General features: G+C 38.1%; 1 protein-coding gene across 1 annotated transcript; it reads left to right on the forward strand.

The window, feature by feature from the left end:
- Window positions 1-7174: 7174 nt before the first annotated feature.
- On the forward strand, window positions 7175-9091 carry LOC128508824 (uncharacterized). Its single transcript, XM_053480300.1, has 2 exons — window positions 7175-7190; window positions 7707-9091. The coding sequence occupies exon 2, from the start codon at window positions 7727-7729 to the stop codon at window positions 8870-8872; it is 1146 nt and encodes a 381-aa protein (XP_053336275.1). The 5' UTR covers window positions 7175-7190; window positions 7707-7726; the 3' UTR covers window positions 8873-9091.
- Window positions 9092-14586: the final 5495 nt, after the last annotated feature.

Genomic DNA, 14586 nt, shown 5'->3' on the forward strand with positions numbered 1-14586 from the left:
CAAAGAACTAAAAGACCTAATATAGGGAGAAGAAAGCTCCTGGTGGGTAGCAAATACACTTAGGGTGCCTTTGGAGAGGCGTTGCCCTGTGTATTGCAGATAGAATGGCTGAGCACGCAAAACAAACTGGATAGGAGTCATCCATGGCTTTCAATCACCACATACAATACCTAAGCGCATGCACGGCCTATGTGTCATGGGTGAAGGTGAAACACAGCCCATTGGGCTCTTTAAGGCTAAATTATATTAGGAGTATGATTCTGATACCAATACAAGATATGCTGACAGAGCGAGTAACTGGAATTAATATGTATTATCACGACATACATCAAGGAATGGCTGTGTGCTAAAAAAGAAAGTCACTCCATATACCAACAGGGGGGTGTTATGGATCATGCTAATGTTGCAAGTTGTCATATGTCCTGGTTAACTATAGGCGAAATAATGTCCCGCGGTGAATGTGCTGCTGACATGAAGGCAAGAAAGTTTGCAGCTCGTCAGGAGAGAAAATGTTTAAGAGGTTTCGCAAGGCCCCCGCAAGAGGAACTTTAAAAGGCAGCCCCTGCAACAGCTTGTAATGGCTGCAACCACTGTGGAGAGATAAGTGGCTAGTTATGCGGAAACTGAGGCAGTGGCAGTTGGTTACACGGTCAAAACCCTGAATGTACTGTGAGGGGTCAGGACTGGGGTTACCCGCACCTCTGGAGAATATGGTAAACTGTTTATTGTTTACGACCATAAAGGGGCATAAAGGATAACAACCAACCTTGTGCTGAGTCACAAAAAAATAAAAATTGTGTTCTGATGCACTTAGATTTTGTTTTAAGATTTTGCTCCTAATGAGGGTACACTGGTACTCATATTTTGTTTCCCTTTGAATAATTTTTGCTTATTCTCGCCTACTGTATCTTATAACCTGAATTCTGGAAATGTTGGGACTTATTTTTTATTTTGCACAATACCTAATTTAAAATAGAACATGGATAACATAAATGTTTAAACTGAGAAATTCTACAATCTTATCCACAGAATAAACTCATTTCAAATTCAGTGCCTGCTTCTCAGAAAAGTTGGGATGGGGGTATATTTAACATAGTGTAGCATCTCCTTTTCTTATCAAAGCAGTTTAAAAATATCTTGACATTGAGGTTATTGTTATTGAGGTCCTATTCTTGCCTGATATATGTTTCCAACTGTTAAGGAGTTTGTAATCATCTTTGACATTTTGCGTCTAATGATGCGCCAAATGTTCTCTTTAGATGAAAGATTTGGACTGCAGAAATTTAACACCCTGACTTTTCTACTACAAAGCCATGCTGTTGTAACAGCTGCAGTATGAGGATCTACAGTGGGCTCCTAAAAAACACAAGGCCTTCCCAAAAATAGACATCTAAAACCTTTATGTACCTTTCAACATTCATAGTACTGTACCTTCCAAAACATGCAAGCTGCCCATACTGTATGCACTTATGCATCCCTATACTATCAGAGATGTTGGCTTTTTAACTTGAAGCTGATAAAACACTGTAAGGTTGCCCTCCTCTTTAGCCCGGAGAACTCAGCAGCCGTGATTTCCAACAAGAATGTTAAATTCGAACTCGTCTTACCATAGAACTCTTTTCCACTTTGATACAGTCCATTTTAAATGAGCCTTGGCCCACAGAACACAAACACTTTTCTGGGCCATGCTTACATTTGGCTTTCTTTTTGCATGATAGAGCTTTAGTTGGCATCTGCAGATGGAATGGCGGATTGTGGTTACAGTGGGTTCTGGAAGTATTCCTGGGTCCATTTAGTAATGTCAATAACACAATCATGCCAATGAGTGACGCAGTATGGTGCAGAGGGCATTCAACAAGTCTTCAGCCTGTTCCCTCACGCACAGAGAGTTCTCCAGTTGCTGTGAGTCTTTTGATGATCTTATGCTCTGTTTGTTATGCTCTGAGATTTGCAAATCCTTTGCAATTTGACATTGATGAACGTTGTTTTTTAAATAGGGAATATTTACAACAACCCTCATACAGCACCAATAAACACCTAAAACTTGGCTAGTGGACATGGACTGTAACTGAGGTTAATTTTTGCCATTAAATCTGAGCCTTTCAGATACTCAAGTAATTAAAATTTCTCTCTTTGTGGTTTGCACTTTTCACTCTTCTCTCTCTCAAAATGTTTTTACTTTAAACTTCTTACATCAACATCTTTGTCTGCCTTCCACTTTGTGAGTACTGAGCCCAGCTAACTAGGCTTCTTGGTTAGCTAGTTTAGTGTCTCTGTTAATTTATGTTGTAAATATATGTTGCATGTAGCACCTTGGTCCTGGAGGAACGTTGTCTACTTGAACTTGGGGTACAGTACATTATGCTGTTTGACTTCCTGATGATTTACATTCAAGGTAAAAGTATACTGGGGAATTAGCTTGTATACCTTATCTGCTCGTTCACTCAGCCAGTGTGTTAAATACAAGAGCTAAACCCTCAGCTAAACTTATTCAACTTTGTTAAGTTATGAATAATTGGGATAACAGTTATAAAGAAAATAAACATTTAAGTGTTATTATGAGAGAAAAGACGAAGACTTGTTTTTGAACAGAATTTTCAACATTTATTTTATGGAATTATTACAAACATTATTGTGTCATAATCTGAAACTGATGAAAAAAACAACAACAAAACACAGCACAGGACGTGGTTTCAGGATTGGCTGAGTAAGAAACACCTCCTCTTCTGATCTTGACATAAAAATGAGCTTTTGTTCTGTTTTTAGGAAAGAACATTAAACTTTGCGATTCTTCATAAAGCAGCAGAAGGTGAGTATCACTGGGCAGAACTTACAAATCTATTTGTATCTTTGCAGTTTAGCAGTAGATAAAAATACAGTGATTCATGAGTTAACATCACCACTCTGCAAAGATTTTGGTGCAAATAAACCCTTTTAAGCATTCGATTAGATTTACAGTACATTGCAGTTACGTAAGTTTCACGACTTCATAACTATCCCAATTATATTACTGTATTTTTTCCTGGATTAACTTTTAAAACAAATTGTTTAAACATAATTTTAATTTTATACTTTAGGTTAATTCAAAATCTTAAATTGTTTAAATTAATTAAATGTAATTAAGTAAATTAAAATGTACCCCATGACATTATTTTTCCCTCACTTAGAAAACAATACAAACTAAATTCAAATACAAAAGTTTAACAATTTAATTAAAGAAAAGCAATTTTTTTACTGAGCATTACAAATTTTTGTTATGTAATCCACCATGATAATGATTATTTCAAAACAAAATTAGCAAATTCACTTCTACAACACCAGATGCCGATGTGAGATTACCTTACCACAATAGTTTAGGCAAGCAACATTTCGTAACTGAATCAATTTTCCTCTTCTCCAATAGATTTAGTTAGTTAATTTTAGTTAGTTAGTTAATGAAATAAGAGCGCCTCAGAGAGCAGTGCAGCTGCAAAGCACTGGTTTATATCACTTGCTCATCATATCGTTTCAACAGCAATGACTCAATCAGAGCTGGTAATTCATGTATTTGTTGATGTGGTGAGAAAAAAACTGTACTTATTACTTTATGTTGGAAAAAAACATCACGCATAGCTAACTTTCACAAGAACTGTTTCTTTTTCTCTGCCCTTCTTTTCCTGTCCTTTGCAGTTAATCACCAACATGGGAGAAAGACTAATAATCATCCTAGTCCTTACGTCAACCATTCTCCTCAATCACGTCTGCTGGACACGTAAACATTACACGGCCACATACGAGAAGCTGTGTTATGACGAATGCAGCCCTGATGACCACGACTACTTTTGGTGCAACACGGAAAAAGGCTGGGATTACTGCTCCATGGATAAGAACATAGATTATAAAGGCATTGAATGTAAAGATGACCATCCCTGTGAGAAACATGGCAAAAAATATAACTGGTGCTACAACAAAGCTGGCGGTTGGGGTTACTGTGGAAAAGTGGAGGGACATCCGTACCCATGCTAGATTTATAATGCTAAGTCCCTAAAATTACACAAGCATCTAGCATGTTACTTGTTTTAAATGTATTTGATTTACTGTTGACTTGTAGTACATGGCAGATGTAATCGCATCACAAGATGGAGTTACACATTTAACTAAACAGAGGAACAGTGCTAACCTGCTTCAAGAAACAGAAATGTAACTCAATCTCTATTAAATAAATAAATTAAAAAAGTTGGTGTTGGCTTTGTACAAAATTATGTTTAAAATGTACACATTATGAATTCCCGATCATATTATTATTGAATAGAATTAAGCTTCTAGTTAAATCTTAAGGTGATTTTGGGGATCCAAAAATTGCTAACTTTTCTATGAGTTAAGCAGAATTAAAGAAAAGATAATATGAGTGGAGAGATTAATTAACTTAGAGTTTAGTTCAAGTAGCATTAGCAAGAACTAGAGGAATTCTATTTAGACTACTTTAATGTAGCTGATTATTTGTTTAGGGGGTGTTTACATTAAAGACAAAATGTTTAAATAGACTAGATTTAAAAATAGTTATCACTTGTTGTACAGTGTTTGAAACGATGTCATGTTAAGATATTTTAAATTACCAAGAGGGAAAAAAAAAAAACCCAGCCAGGTTCACACAAAACCAGCAATACACGATAACGTGCTCACAAATCAGAATTTAATTCAGGTGCAACAGGAAACAGGTGTGAATGGTCAGTAAAGCACGTGCTATGGTCACGTGACGTGCTAATCTGCAAAATCTGTAAAAATACAATGTTTGTTATTTTGGCCTGGATCCACCCTGGTGTTGTGTTGGTGTATGTTTGTCTGTTTACAGCTTTTTTTTTTGTAATCTAACATTTCTGTCTAGTATCTTTCTGCTTTATACCACAATTTTCATACAGCTTAAAATAGAACCACGAACCATTTCTTTGCTGTACGGCCCAACCCTAGACTGGGACGTAACAAAGAGTACACAGATCTGCGATGCAGTGCAACATCTTCAAAGATAAAAGTTGGGACATTTTGTGTGTATTAGAAAGCCTGAAATCACCAAGACAGGACATTCAAGTTTACACAGCCTTTTAAAGGCTCAGAGAAGGTCAGCAATGTAGCTCCTTTTAGATGGAAAAGTTTTGAATGCTTTTCACCTGTTTTCGGCTGCATCCTGTGTCAACACGCCTGATACCGCGTCTGTAACTGAAGACTCCTTCATACCTCCTATAGCATCTGAAACACCTCAAATGTCAATCTTTCCTCCTCATACATTATGTACTCATTGAGTGCATCACGCTTCAGTGTGGTCTCGGGACTATGTTGCATAAAGAGATATACTCTAATGTATACCTTTATAAAGGCAAAGTGTGAATACACTTTGCAAGGTATTGCGCTGTGTATTGCAGGCAAAATGTCTGAGTACGCACAACAGACTGGATCGGTAGTCGTCCATTTCTTTTAATCACCACACACAATACCTGAGCACATGCACGGTCTATGAGTCCTGGGTAAAGATGCAACCCAGTCTACTGGGGGAAATGAGTATATAACAGTGCAGGTAGGAGATCTTGAACTGGATGTGCCGGTCTTCGAGGTTAAAAGATACGGGAAAAATTATTCTGATACCTATAAAAGATATGATCAAATCTGGTTATTTAGTATTTTTACTCAGTAGATCCGATTGAAAAAGCAAGTAATTGGGGTTATATATATATATATATATATATTAACACGGCATCCATCAAGAAATAGCTGTGTGCCAAAATAGAAAATCAGTCCATGTGCCAAAAGTGGTTGTAATGGATTTTGCTAATGTTTTGAGTTCTCGTATGTCCCGGCTAACTATAGGCGAAATGTCCCAAGCTGAATGTGCTGCTCACTTAGTGGCAAGAAAGAATGCACCTGATCAGGAGAAGAAATGTCAAGAGGTTTCGCAAGGCCCTCGCATGGGGAACTTCAGGGCGGCACCCGCTCCAGCTTGTAACGGCTGCAACCGCAATGGAGAGAAAAGTGGCCAGTCAACAGGGTCATGCGGAAACTGAGGCAGAGGCAGTTGGTGACACGGTCAATACTGGGAAGAATCAGGACTGGGGTTACTCACACCTCTGAAGAATATGTTAAACTGCTCATTGTTTATGAACATAAAGGGTAACAACGACCTTGTCCTAAAAGGGAAGTTGTAAGAACATGAGTCACAGAACCAGGGTATATAAGGTATTCTAATGCATTAGATTTTGTCCTTGTACTCATATTTTGTTTCTCTTTAAACCATTTTTTTTTAGTTATTCTCATCTATCTTATAACCCAAATTCCAGGAAAGTTAGGGTGTTTTTTAAATTTGTATTAACTTTTTACAAATGTCTTGCTTTTTCAGCCCTTCGTTGCACCTGTGCCAACTTTTTTGTGACCTGTACCAGGCATCAAATTAGTAAATTGAAATCATTTAGTAGAAAAAAGTATACAATTTCTCAGTTTAAACATGTAAATTAAAAAATTAAAAAATGTCCCAACTATTCCAGAATTTAGGTTGAATATTGCTTCATTTTGCTTGTAACCGCTTGCATTTTTAAAAGAATAAAAGAACTACCTCCCATTGCGAGGGTAGTGCCGCAAAGAGCTGTACTGCAGTAAGTGTGTTCTTGAAGGTCGGAAGAGACACCCTTATTTTTTACTTTAAACTTATTACATTAACATCTTTGTCCTCTTTCCACTATATTTGCTATACATTATGGTATATGACTTTCTGCTGGTTTACATCTAAAATAAAAGGATCCTGGGGAATTTGCTTGTTTACTTTATCTAATCATTTCACTCAGCCAGGGTGTTAAATACAAGAGCTAAACCCTCAGCTAAACGCATCCAACTTTGTTGAGTTGTGATTAACTAGTAAAGCATTTAAAAAGTAATAAACAAAATAAACAATTAAATTAAAAGTGTTAGAGCAAGGAAACCATTAACAAGTGTTATTATGAGACAAAGACTTGTTTTTAAATAGTAAATGTTTACATTTTAATTATGTAATTACTACAAACATTATCGTGTCATAATCTGAACCTGCTGAGAAAAAACAAACAGCACAGGATGTGGTTTCAGAATTGGCTGAGTAAGAAACACCTCCTCTTCTGATCATGACATAAAAACAAGCTCTTGTCTTTAGGAAAGAACATTAACCTTTGCGATTTCTCATAAAGCAGCAGAAGGTGAGTATCACTGGGCCAAACTTACAAATCTATTTGTATCTTTTTAGTTTAGCAGTAAACAAAAATACAGGGATTCATGGGTTAACATCACCACTCTGCAAAGATTTTGGTGCAAATAAACCATTCGATTAGATTTACATTGCAATTCTGTAAGTTTCTATTTTCAATTTTATAAAGATCCTAATCATATTACTGTATTTTCCCCCCAGTTTTGTCTGTTTTAAAGACCATGAACCTTTTAAACAAATAGTTTTAACATTTTATGCCTTAGATTAATTTAAAAGCTTAATGCCACAATAGTTTACAAAACAGCAACGTTTTGTAACCGAACCGATTTTTATCATCTCAAATATATTTAGTTAAATATATTTATTCAGCTGCATAGCAATAATTTACATCACTGGCTCATCATATCATTTCTATGGCAACAGGTCATTCACAGTGCTGGTAAATTATGGTATGTAATTCATGTATCTGTTGATGTTGTAAGAAGAAACTATATTTATTACTTCATAGTGGAAAGGAAAACATCAGATATGGCTAAATTCCACAACAACGGTTTCTCTTCTTCTCCTTTTGCTCTGCAGTTAAACACCAACATGGGAGAAAGACTAAAAATCAACCTAGTCCTTACGTCAATCATTCTCCTCAATCACGTCTGCTGGACACAAGTAGGGGAAGGATTTGTAAACCATTACACGTCCACGTACGTGCAGCTGTGTTATGACGCCTGCAGTATGCATGACAATGACTACTACTGGTGCAGCACTAGAAAGGGCTGGGATTACTGCTCAGTATGGGAGAACACAGATTATAGAGGCAACAAATGTAGAGACGACCATCCCTGTGAGAAACACGGCAGAGATTACTACTGGTGCCACAACAAAGCTGGCGGTTGGGGTTACTGTGGAAAAGTGGAGCCCAAAAACCTGCTATATATAAGTTCGACTTATCAGAGTGTGTGCAAGGATGAGTGTTTGTATGATGAGGAGCATTTGTATTACTGGTGCTACACAGATAAAGGGTGGGACTACTGCTCTCCGACAGTAGATGGCACATTCCAGAATGTGCCGTGCAATGTTGATCACCCCTGTGACACCCATGGTGAAGCCTACACCTGGTGCAGGACACACTCAGGCTGGAACTACTGTGGTCTTATACAGAGTGCAGGCTACAATGTCACCAGACGTCAGAAAAGACAACCTAACAATTTAGAGTTAATTTGTACTTACTCAGACAGGCATAATAACAGAGAGACCAGGATCTACGCCGAACCAAACCCTAGAGATATTGCAGACGGAACCCCCTGGAGAAACGAGATAGGTAACATAATTTCACGCTGGAACAACGGTTATTTAGGTGACCAGGCCAGGTCAGAGCTTATCACCTCAGACCACCTTCGCATTGACCTACAGGGGTTGGTGAATAGAAATAATCTGAATAGAAATAATCAGAATAGAAATACTCTGCGTTACTATAATCTCCAAATTCAGGTGAATGTACGACGCCAACCTGGAAGCAGCACCACAGTGGCGCAGGTGCTCATACCACAGAACGAAGACGTTCCAGACAGATATGTCCGTAGGGCCTTTAAAGAGAGCGTCGATCATCGTGCCAGGGTTTTTGTGGATGTTATCCACGGCATCTCTCCTGTTATTAAGCCTGAACAAAACTGTGGCTAAAGCAACATGATCTGTTGCCCAAATGCTGTCAGCATCAATGCTGCATTTATAATAGTAACTATTTATAGTACACAAGTATCTAGCATAATATTTGTTTTAAATGTATTTTATTTACTGGTATGTAATTAAACCACCCTTGACTCATAGGCATCACAAGCTGGATTTATACGTTTAAGTAAAGAGGAGGAGCAGTGTTAACTTGTTTCAAGAAACAGAAAAATGTAACTCAGTCTCTATTAAATAAAGAAATAAAAGTTGTTGTTGGCTATGTACATACTGATGTATCGATTATAAATTCTAGTTATTTTTTTTTATATAATTGAGATTATGTATACTATTAATACAAATATACTGTACACACACAATATATATATATATATAGTACACAGTACATATTTACAGTATATATTTTGATATACAGTGGAGCCTTGGATTGCGAGCATGATTCATCGCGGAAGTGTGCTCATATATCAAAACACTCGTAAATCAATTGTGAATTTTTCCATAAGAAATAATGAAAACTTAGATTATTCATTTCACAACCCCAAAAAATTAATATCTAAAAAGAATTAATACAAAATATAAATTAAAAACACAACAAATTAACCTGCACTTTACTTTTGAAAAATCTTCCAGAGAGATGTGTATCTATTCTTTTTATATTTTTTTCCATGGCATTTATTAGGGGACAGCAAAGAAAGAAAGAATTTCATTATTCATTACATTTACAATTAGGGAATTGGCAGACGCTCTTATCCAGAGCGACTTACTTTTTTTTTTTTTTTTATTACTGTGCATATGACAATGAAACTTGAAACTTTTAGTTAAATCTTTCTTCTTTGAGTTTGGATGATTTGTGGATACCTAAAGTCACTGACTTTTTTATGAGTTAAGCCAGATATGGTTTAACCAAATAAATAAATAATTAAATAATGGGGCAAATGAGTTTAATTAGGTTACAGTTTATTTAAAGCAGAATTAACAAGAACTAGCCTATTTAGACTTTACTTTCATGTGACTAGATATTTATTAAGAGGGCATTTACATTACAAGACTTACAGATATTTTTAGATAGACTAGATAAAAAAAGTATTTAATGTTTGTTCCACAGTGCTTCAAATTATGTCATGTTAAGATATTTTAAATGAACTAAAAAAAGACCTACCTGCTAGTTTAATTTAGTTAACAGACCTGGAGTTCCTAAGGAAATACAATGTCAGGTTAGGGTATTTAGTACAAAATAAATTAGAAACAAATCAAACAAACAAGCTCTGTGGTAAACAATAGTGATGTCATGTATGACACCGAAGCTTGTATCCTGCAGAAGGGGGCGTGTCCAAAGGAAGCCTTGCTTCAAGGTACATGTCAGTCTGTAAAGTACAAAGTGTACTTCACAGGGTGCACCCCACTCCCTAAACAGATTGCAGGGAATGTCAGTGAAGGGCACTTACCTCGACAAAACTCCACCATTCAGAACACCCTGAGATGTCACCAGCACAGACATTATTTCCTCTATGCCAAGGGTCAGGGGTCAAGTAGGCTTTTTTTGTCACTTTAACCATATACAGTTAGTACACAGTGAAACGAAACAACGTTCCTCCAGGACTAAGGTGCTACATGTAACACAAATTAACAACATAATTAAACAGAAACTAACTAGCTACTGTAACTAAGAAATCTAATTAGCTGGCTAGCGGAGACACGACAAATTGACATTTTGAGTTAACAGGGAACTGTCTACGTTTTTTTTGTTTACAAAAGAGATAAAGTGCACGTGCAAATGTGCAAACAAGAGTGACAAAGTGACAACATGAGATTGTAATGAGGTGATGAGTTGAGGTAGTGGGAGAAGAAACAGTAAACATTCCATAACTAGCAGCAAGGATAAATAGTTCGGGCAAATTAACAAGTAACGAATATTGTGCGGAAGTGCATTTACATGTTGGTGTTTACAATCGTTTGATAGTGTAGATCAGTGTGTTTGCGCCTCTGTTGATTAATAAGTCCAGTCTCAATGTTTTGAGATACATGAGTTATTCTAAACAATAGTGTGTGTGTGTGTGTGTGTGTGTGTGTGTGTGTGTGTGTGTGTGTGTGTGTGTGTGTGTTTATTAGTCCAGTCCCTTTTTTGTTGAGGAGAAGGATGTCTCACTGACACAGTCTGGATGTGTGTGGGCGAATGCTTCGGTATCTTTTCAAATTCAAATTCAAATTTTGTTTGTCACATACACAGTCATACACAGTATGATATGCAGTAAAATGCTTATACGACCGCCAGTGACCTTAAAAAGAGAAGCAGTGAGTGTAGGTGTGTGTGAATGTGTCCATAGTGTCTATGGATGTTAAAAGATTGTACTAGATCTGCATGTTGATGTGGTTGAAAGACCTTATCGCCTACGGGAAAAAGCTCCTCCTCAGTCTCTCTGTGTTGGTCTTCAGGAAGTGGAAACGCTTTTCTGACCCCAACAGAGAGAACAGTCCATTGTTGGCATGGCTGAGGTCCTTCACGATCTTCCTGGGCTTGGTCCTTCACGATCTTCCTGGCCTTGGTCCAGCACCGCTTGGTGTAGATTGAGTGCAGGTCAGGGAGCTCGGTGCGGATGATGCACTCAGCTAAAGTAATTGCACCACCCTCTGTAGAGCTCGTCTGTCCTGCATGGTTTTGTTCCCGAACCAGGTCGTGATGTTTCCCATCAGGACGCTCTCTATGGTGCAGGAGTAGAAATTCCTGAGCACCTTGGAGGGCAGTCTAAAGTCTCTCAAGCTTCTGAGGTGGTACAGACACTGCCGGGCCATTTTTAAAACGGTGTTGATGTGACAGGACCATGACAGGTCCTGCGTGATGTGAACACCGAGGTATCGAAAGCTGTCCACTCTCTCCACTGGGCTTCTGTTGATGACTGGGGTCTGGTAGTTCCTCTTCTGCTTTGTACTGAAGTTCACTATTAGCTCCTTTGTCTTGCTGACGTTCAGGAGGAGATTGTTTCTCTGGCACCAGTTCTCCAGATTTCCAATCTCCTCCAGGTAGGCCGTCTCATCATTGTTTGTGATCAGGCCGACCACGACAGTGTCGTCAGCAAACTTGATGACGGTGGTGGAGCTGGTGGTGGTCACGCAGTCGTAGGTGTACAAAGAGTACAGCAGGGGACTCAGAACACAACCCTGGGGGGCTCCAGTGCTGAGAGTGAGTGAGGCTGAGACACCCATCCTTACTGCCTGTGGTCTGCCAGTCAGAAAATTGGAGATCCACTGACACATAGGTGAGCTGAGTCCCAGGTGATTCAGCTTGGTGGTGAGTGTGAAGGGAATTATGGTATTAATGTGTGTAGGAGATGGAAGATTGCATCGTCTGTGGAGTGCTTTGGGCGGTATGCAAACTGTAGAGGGTCCAGTGTGTTGGGTAGTGAAGAAATGATGAAGTCTCTGACCAGGCGCTCAAAGCACTTCATCACTACAGAGGTAAGGGGCTACAGGGCGATAGTCATTAAGGGGAGCAGGATGAGGTTTCTTTGGGTCAGGAACAATGAACAATGGACTCTTTGAAGCATGTGGGGATCACCGACTGAGATAAAGAGATGTTGAATATCTCTGTGAACACAGGTGCTAGCTGATCTGCGCAGGCTCTAAGAATACGACCTGAGATGCCGTCTAGTCCTGCTGCTTTCCTGGTGTTCACTCTCTTGAAGGCTCTCCTCACATCATGCTCGGAAAAGCATCCCGGTGCTGTGTCTGGTGTTGTGCGAGTGCCTCATGGACACCTACAGATGGTATACAAGCAGTATTCTACTTTTACCGCCGCACCTAACGTTGGGGTTTGTGCGTTTGCTGGCTTTTACTGCTAAGTGGCGCTTTATAACTATAGACTGACGCCTTAGGCCTTAGTTTATTCTCTCAAGGATTAATGAGCCACAGCTTGTCTAGAGCCGCATGTAGTTGCAGATAAAATCAAGTGAATCATTGTAATTAAACGAATTCATAATTACAGAACTAAAATTACTGAACAAACTGAACAAATTAAATTAAATGTTATTAGGATCAAATTGTACCACAGTGAGCCTTTAGATTTTATCACGTCTAATTAGAAAAGCTACAGTACGCGTGTATGGTTTTGTGTCATTTTATATGACTATGAAACTAAATGACCATAAAATTCAAACATTGTCAGGATGTGCTACTGCATCAGCAGACGTCGATGTGTTTTGCGTTATTATAAGAATAAAATGCAGTAGGCTGTAATGATCATCATAATTTTACTTAGTAAATAATTAAAACTTTTGAACAAATTACATTTTTACATTCCAGTAGCACCCCCGTTGCACTGTACCACTGCCGGCAAAACCTTCAGAAGATGATCAATATATTTATTGCACGCAATTTTGGTTAAGCAATCTCTCCCGAAAGTCGAAATGGCCTGAAGTAGCTCATCTTTATTCCGTGGCTTAGCCTCACATCTGACAAACTCCTTTAGCGCGTGCCATCCATCTCTATCGGTTTGAGATCAGGAGACCTGCATGTAAGGAATACAAGTTAGAGAAAATTGTCACGTGAACATTTCATAAACAAGTTATTATAAAATAACAGAACACAGGGCGTAAGAAACATACTCGGCTGGTGTTTTCACCCAATTGATCTCCGCCCCAGCAATACAGTGGTATGCTGCTGTATGCTTTGGGTCATTGTCTATAGCATAAATTGAAAGAAACGTTATAAAACACATTGATGATTTATGAACATTATAAAACGCGTATATTCTGCTAGGAGAAATGACAAAATATCACAAGCTCGTTATTTTTTACCTGGGAAGAAGCGATGAGGTCCTTTAAAGTGTTGTTAAATGTAAATAATAGTAAGTCAAAATTCAGTCATATTAATTAACTATTCAATTACTGTATCTAGTTAAGTAAAATGTGCTGTACATTATATTGAACTAATTCAAACTTCTTTAAAGACAACTATTGGTCCTGGTCCCTGATGTGATATGGTCCCCAAAACATGTTTTACAGGATGTTTGGCTTTAGGGTTCGCTATGTGCTGAACCCTTTTTATTGTAGCACATCAACCAAAGCGTTCCAAAGCCACAGTTGTTTCGTCAGCAAAGATTACATTGTCAAAGGTCTCTTTGACAGCCATCCACTGCTGCGCATGGCTAAGACGCAGGGCTTTGTTGGTGTCATACGGTCATATCATAGGGTCTGTGCTAAACAAACAAACAAATAAATATATGGATAAATTTGTTAAATCTAAAATATAATGTGTAGTCCCTAAAAGTATTATAGATACTTACCGCTTTGCCATAAGTCCATCCACGTTTCTTTATTGAGCTTCTAATAGTGCAAATTGATCATTTCAATCGCAGTCAGATCTGAAGCTCGTTATGAATCTGTTTAGCAGACCGTTCATCATCCTCGTGCAGCATTTTTTCAAAGCACTGAAGTACATCACTATACAAATAAAAATTACATTTTATTCGATGTCCGATTAAAGTGAAATTTAATCACTTCATTAAATCAGAACGACAATGTCGTCTGATCGTGTCATCGCAAACATGAACACCTGCACTGTATCAAGAATGTCCTGTATCAGGAAAAAGGAGTTCTGCTATTCACAGAAACCTAATTTTGATGCTCATCTCAGAAGAAATCTTTATTGTGGTCAATAGTGGCAGAATGCTCGAGCTCAGAAAAAGTTATACAGTAGGCTAGCATTTAAAAAGA

The sequence above is a fragment of the Clarias gariepinus genome, chromosome 20 (assembly GCF_024256425.1).
Source record: "Clarias gariepinus isolate MV-2021 ecotype Netherlands chromosome 20, CGAR_prim_01v2, whole genome shotgun sequence".
NCBI lineage: Eukaryota > Metazoa > Chordata > Actinopteri > Siluriformes > Clariidae > Clarias > Clarias gariepinus.

Coding starts and splice junctions, on each gene's coding strand:
- LOC128508824 (XM_053480300.1), top strand. CDS start 7,727: ATGGCTAAATTCCACAACAACGGTTTCTCTTCTTCTCCTTTTGCTCTG.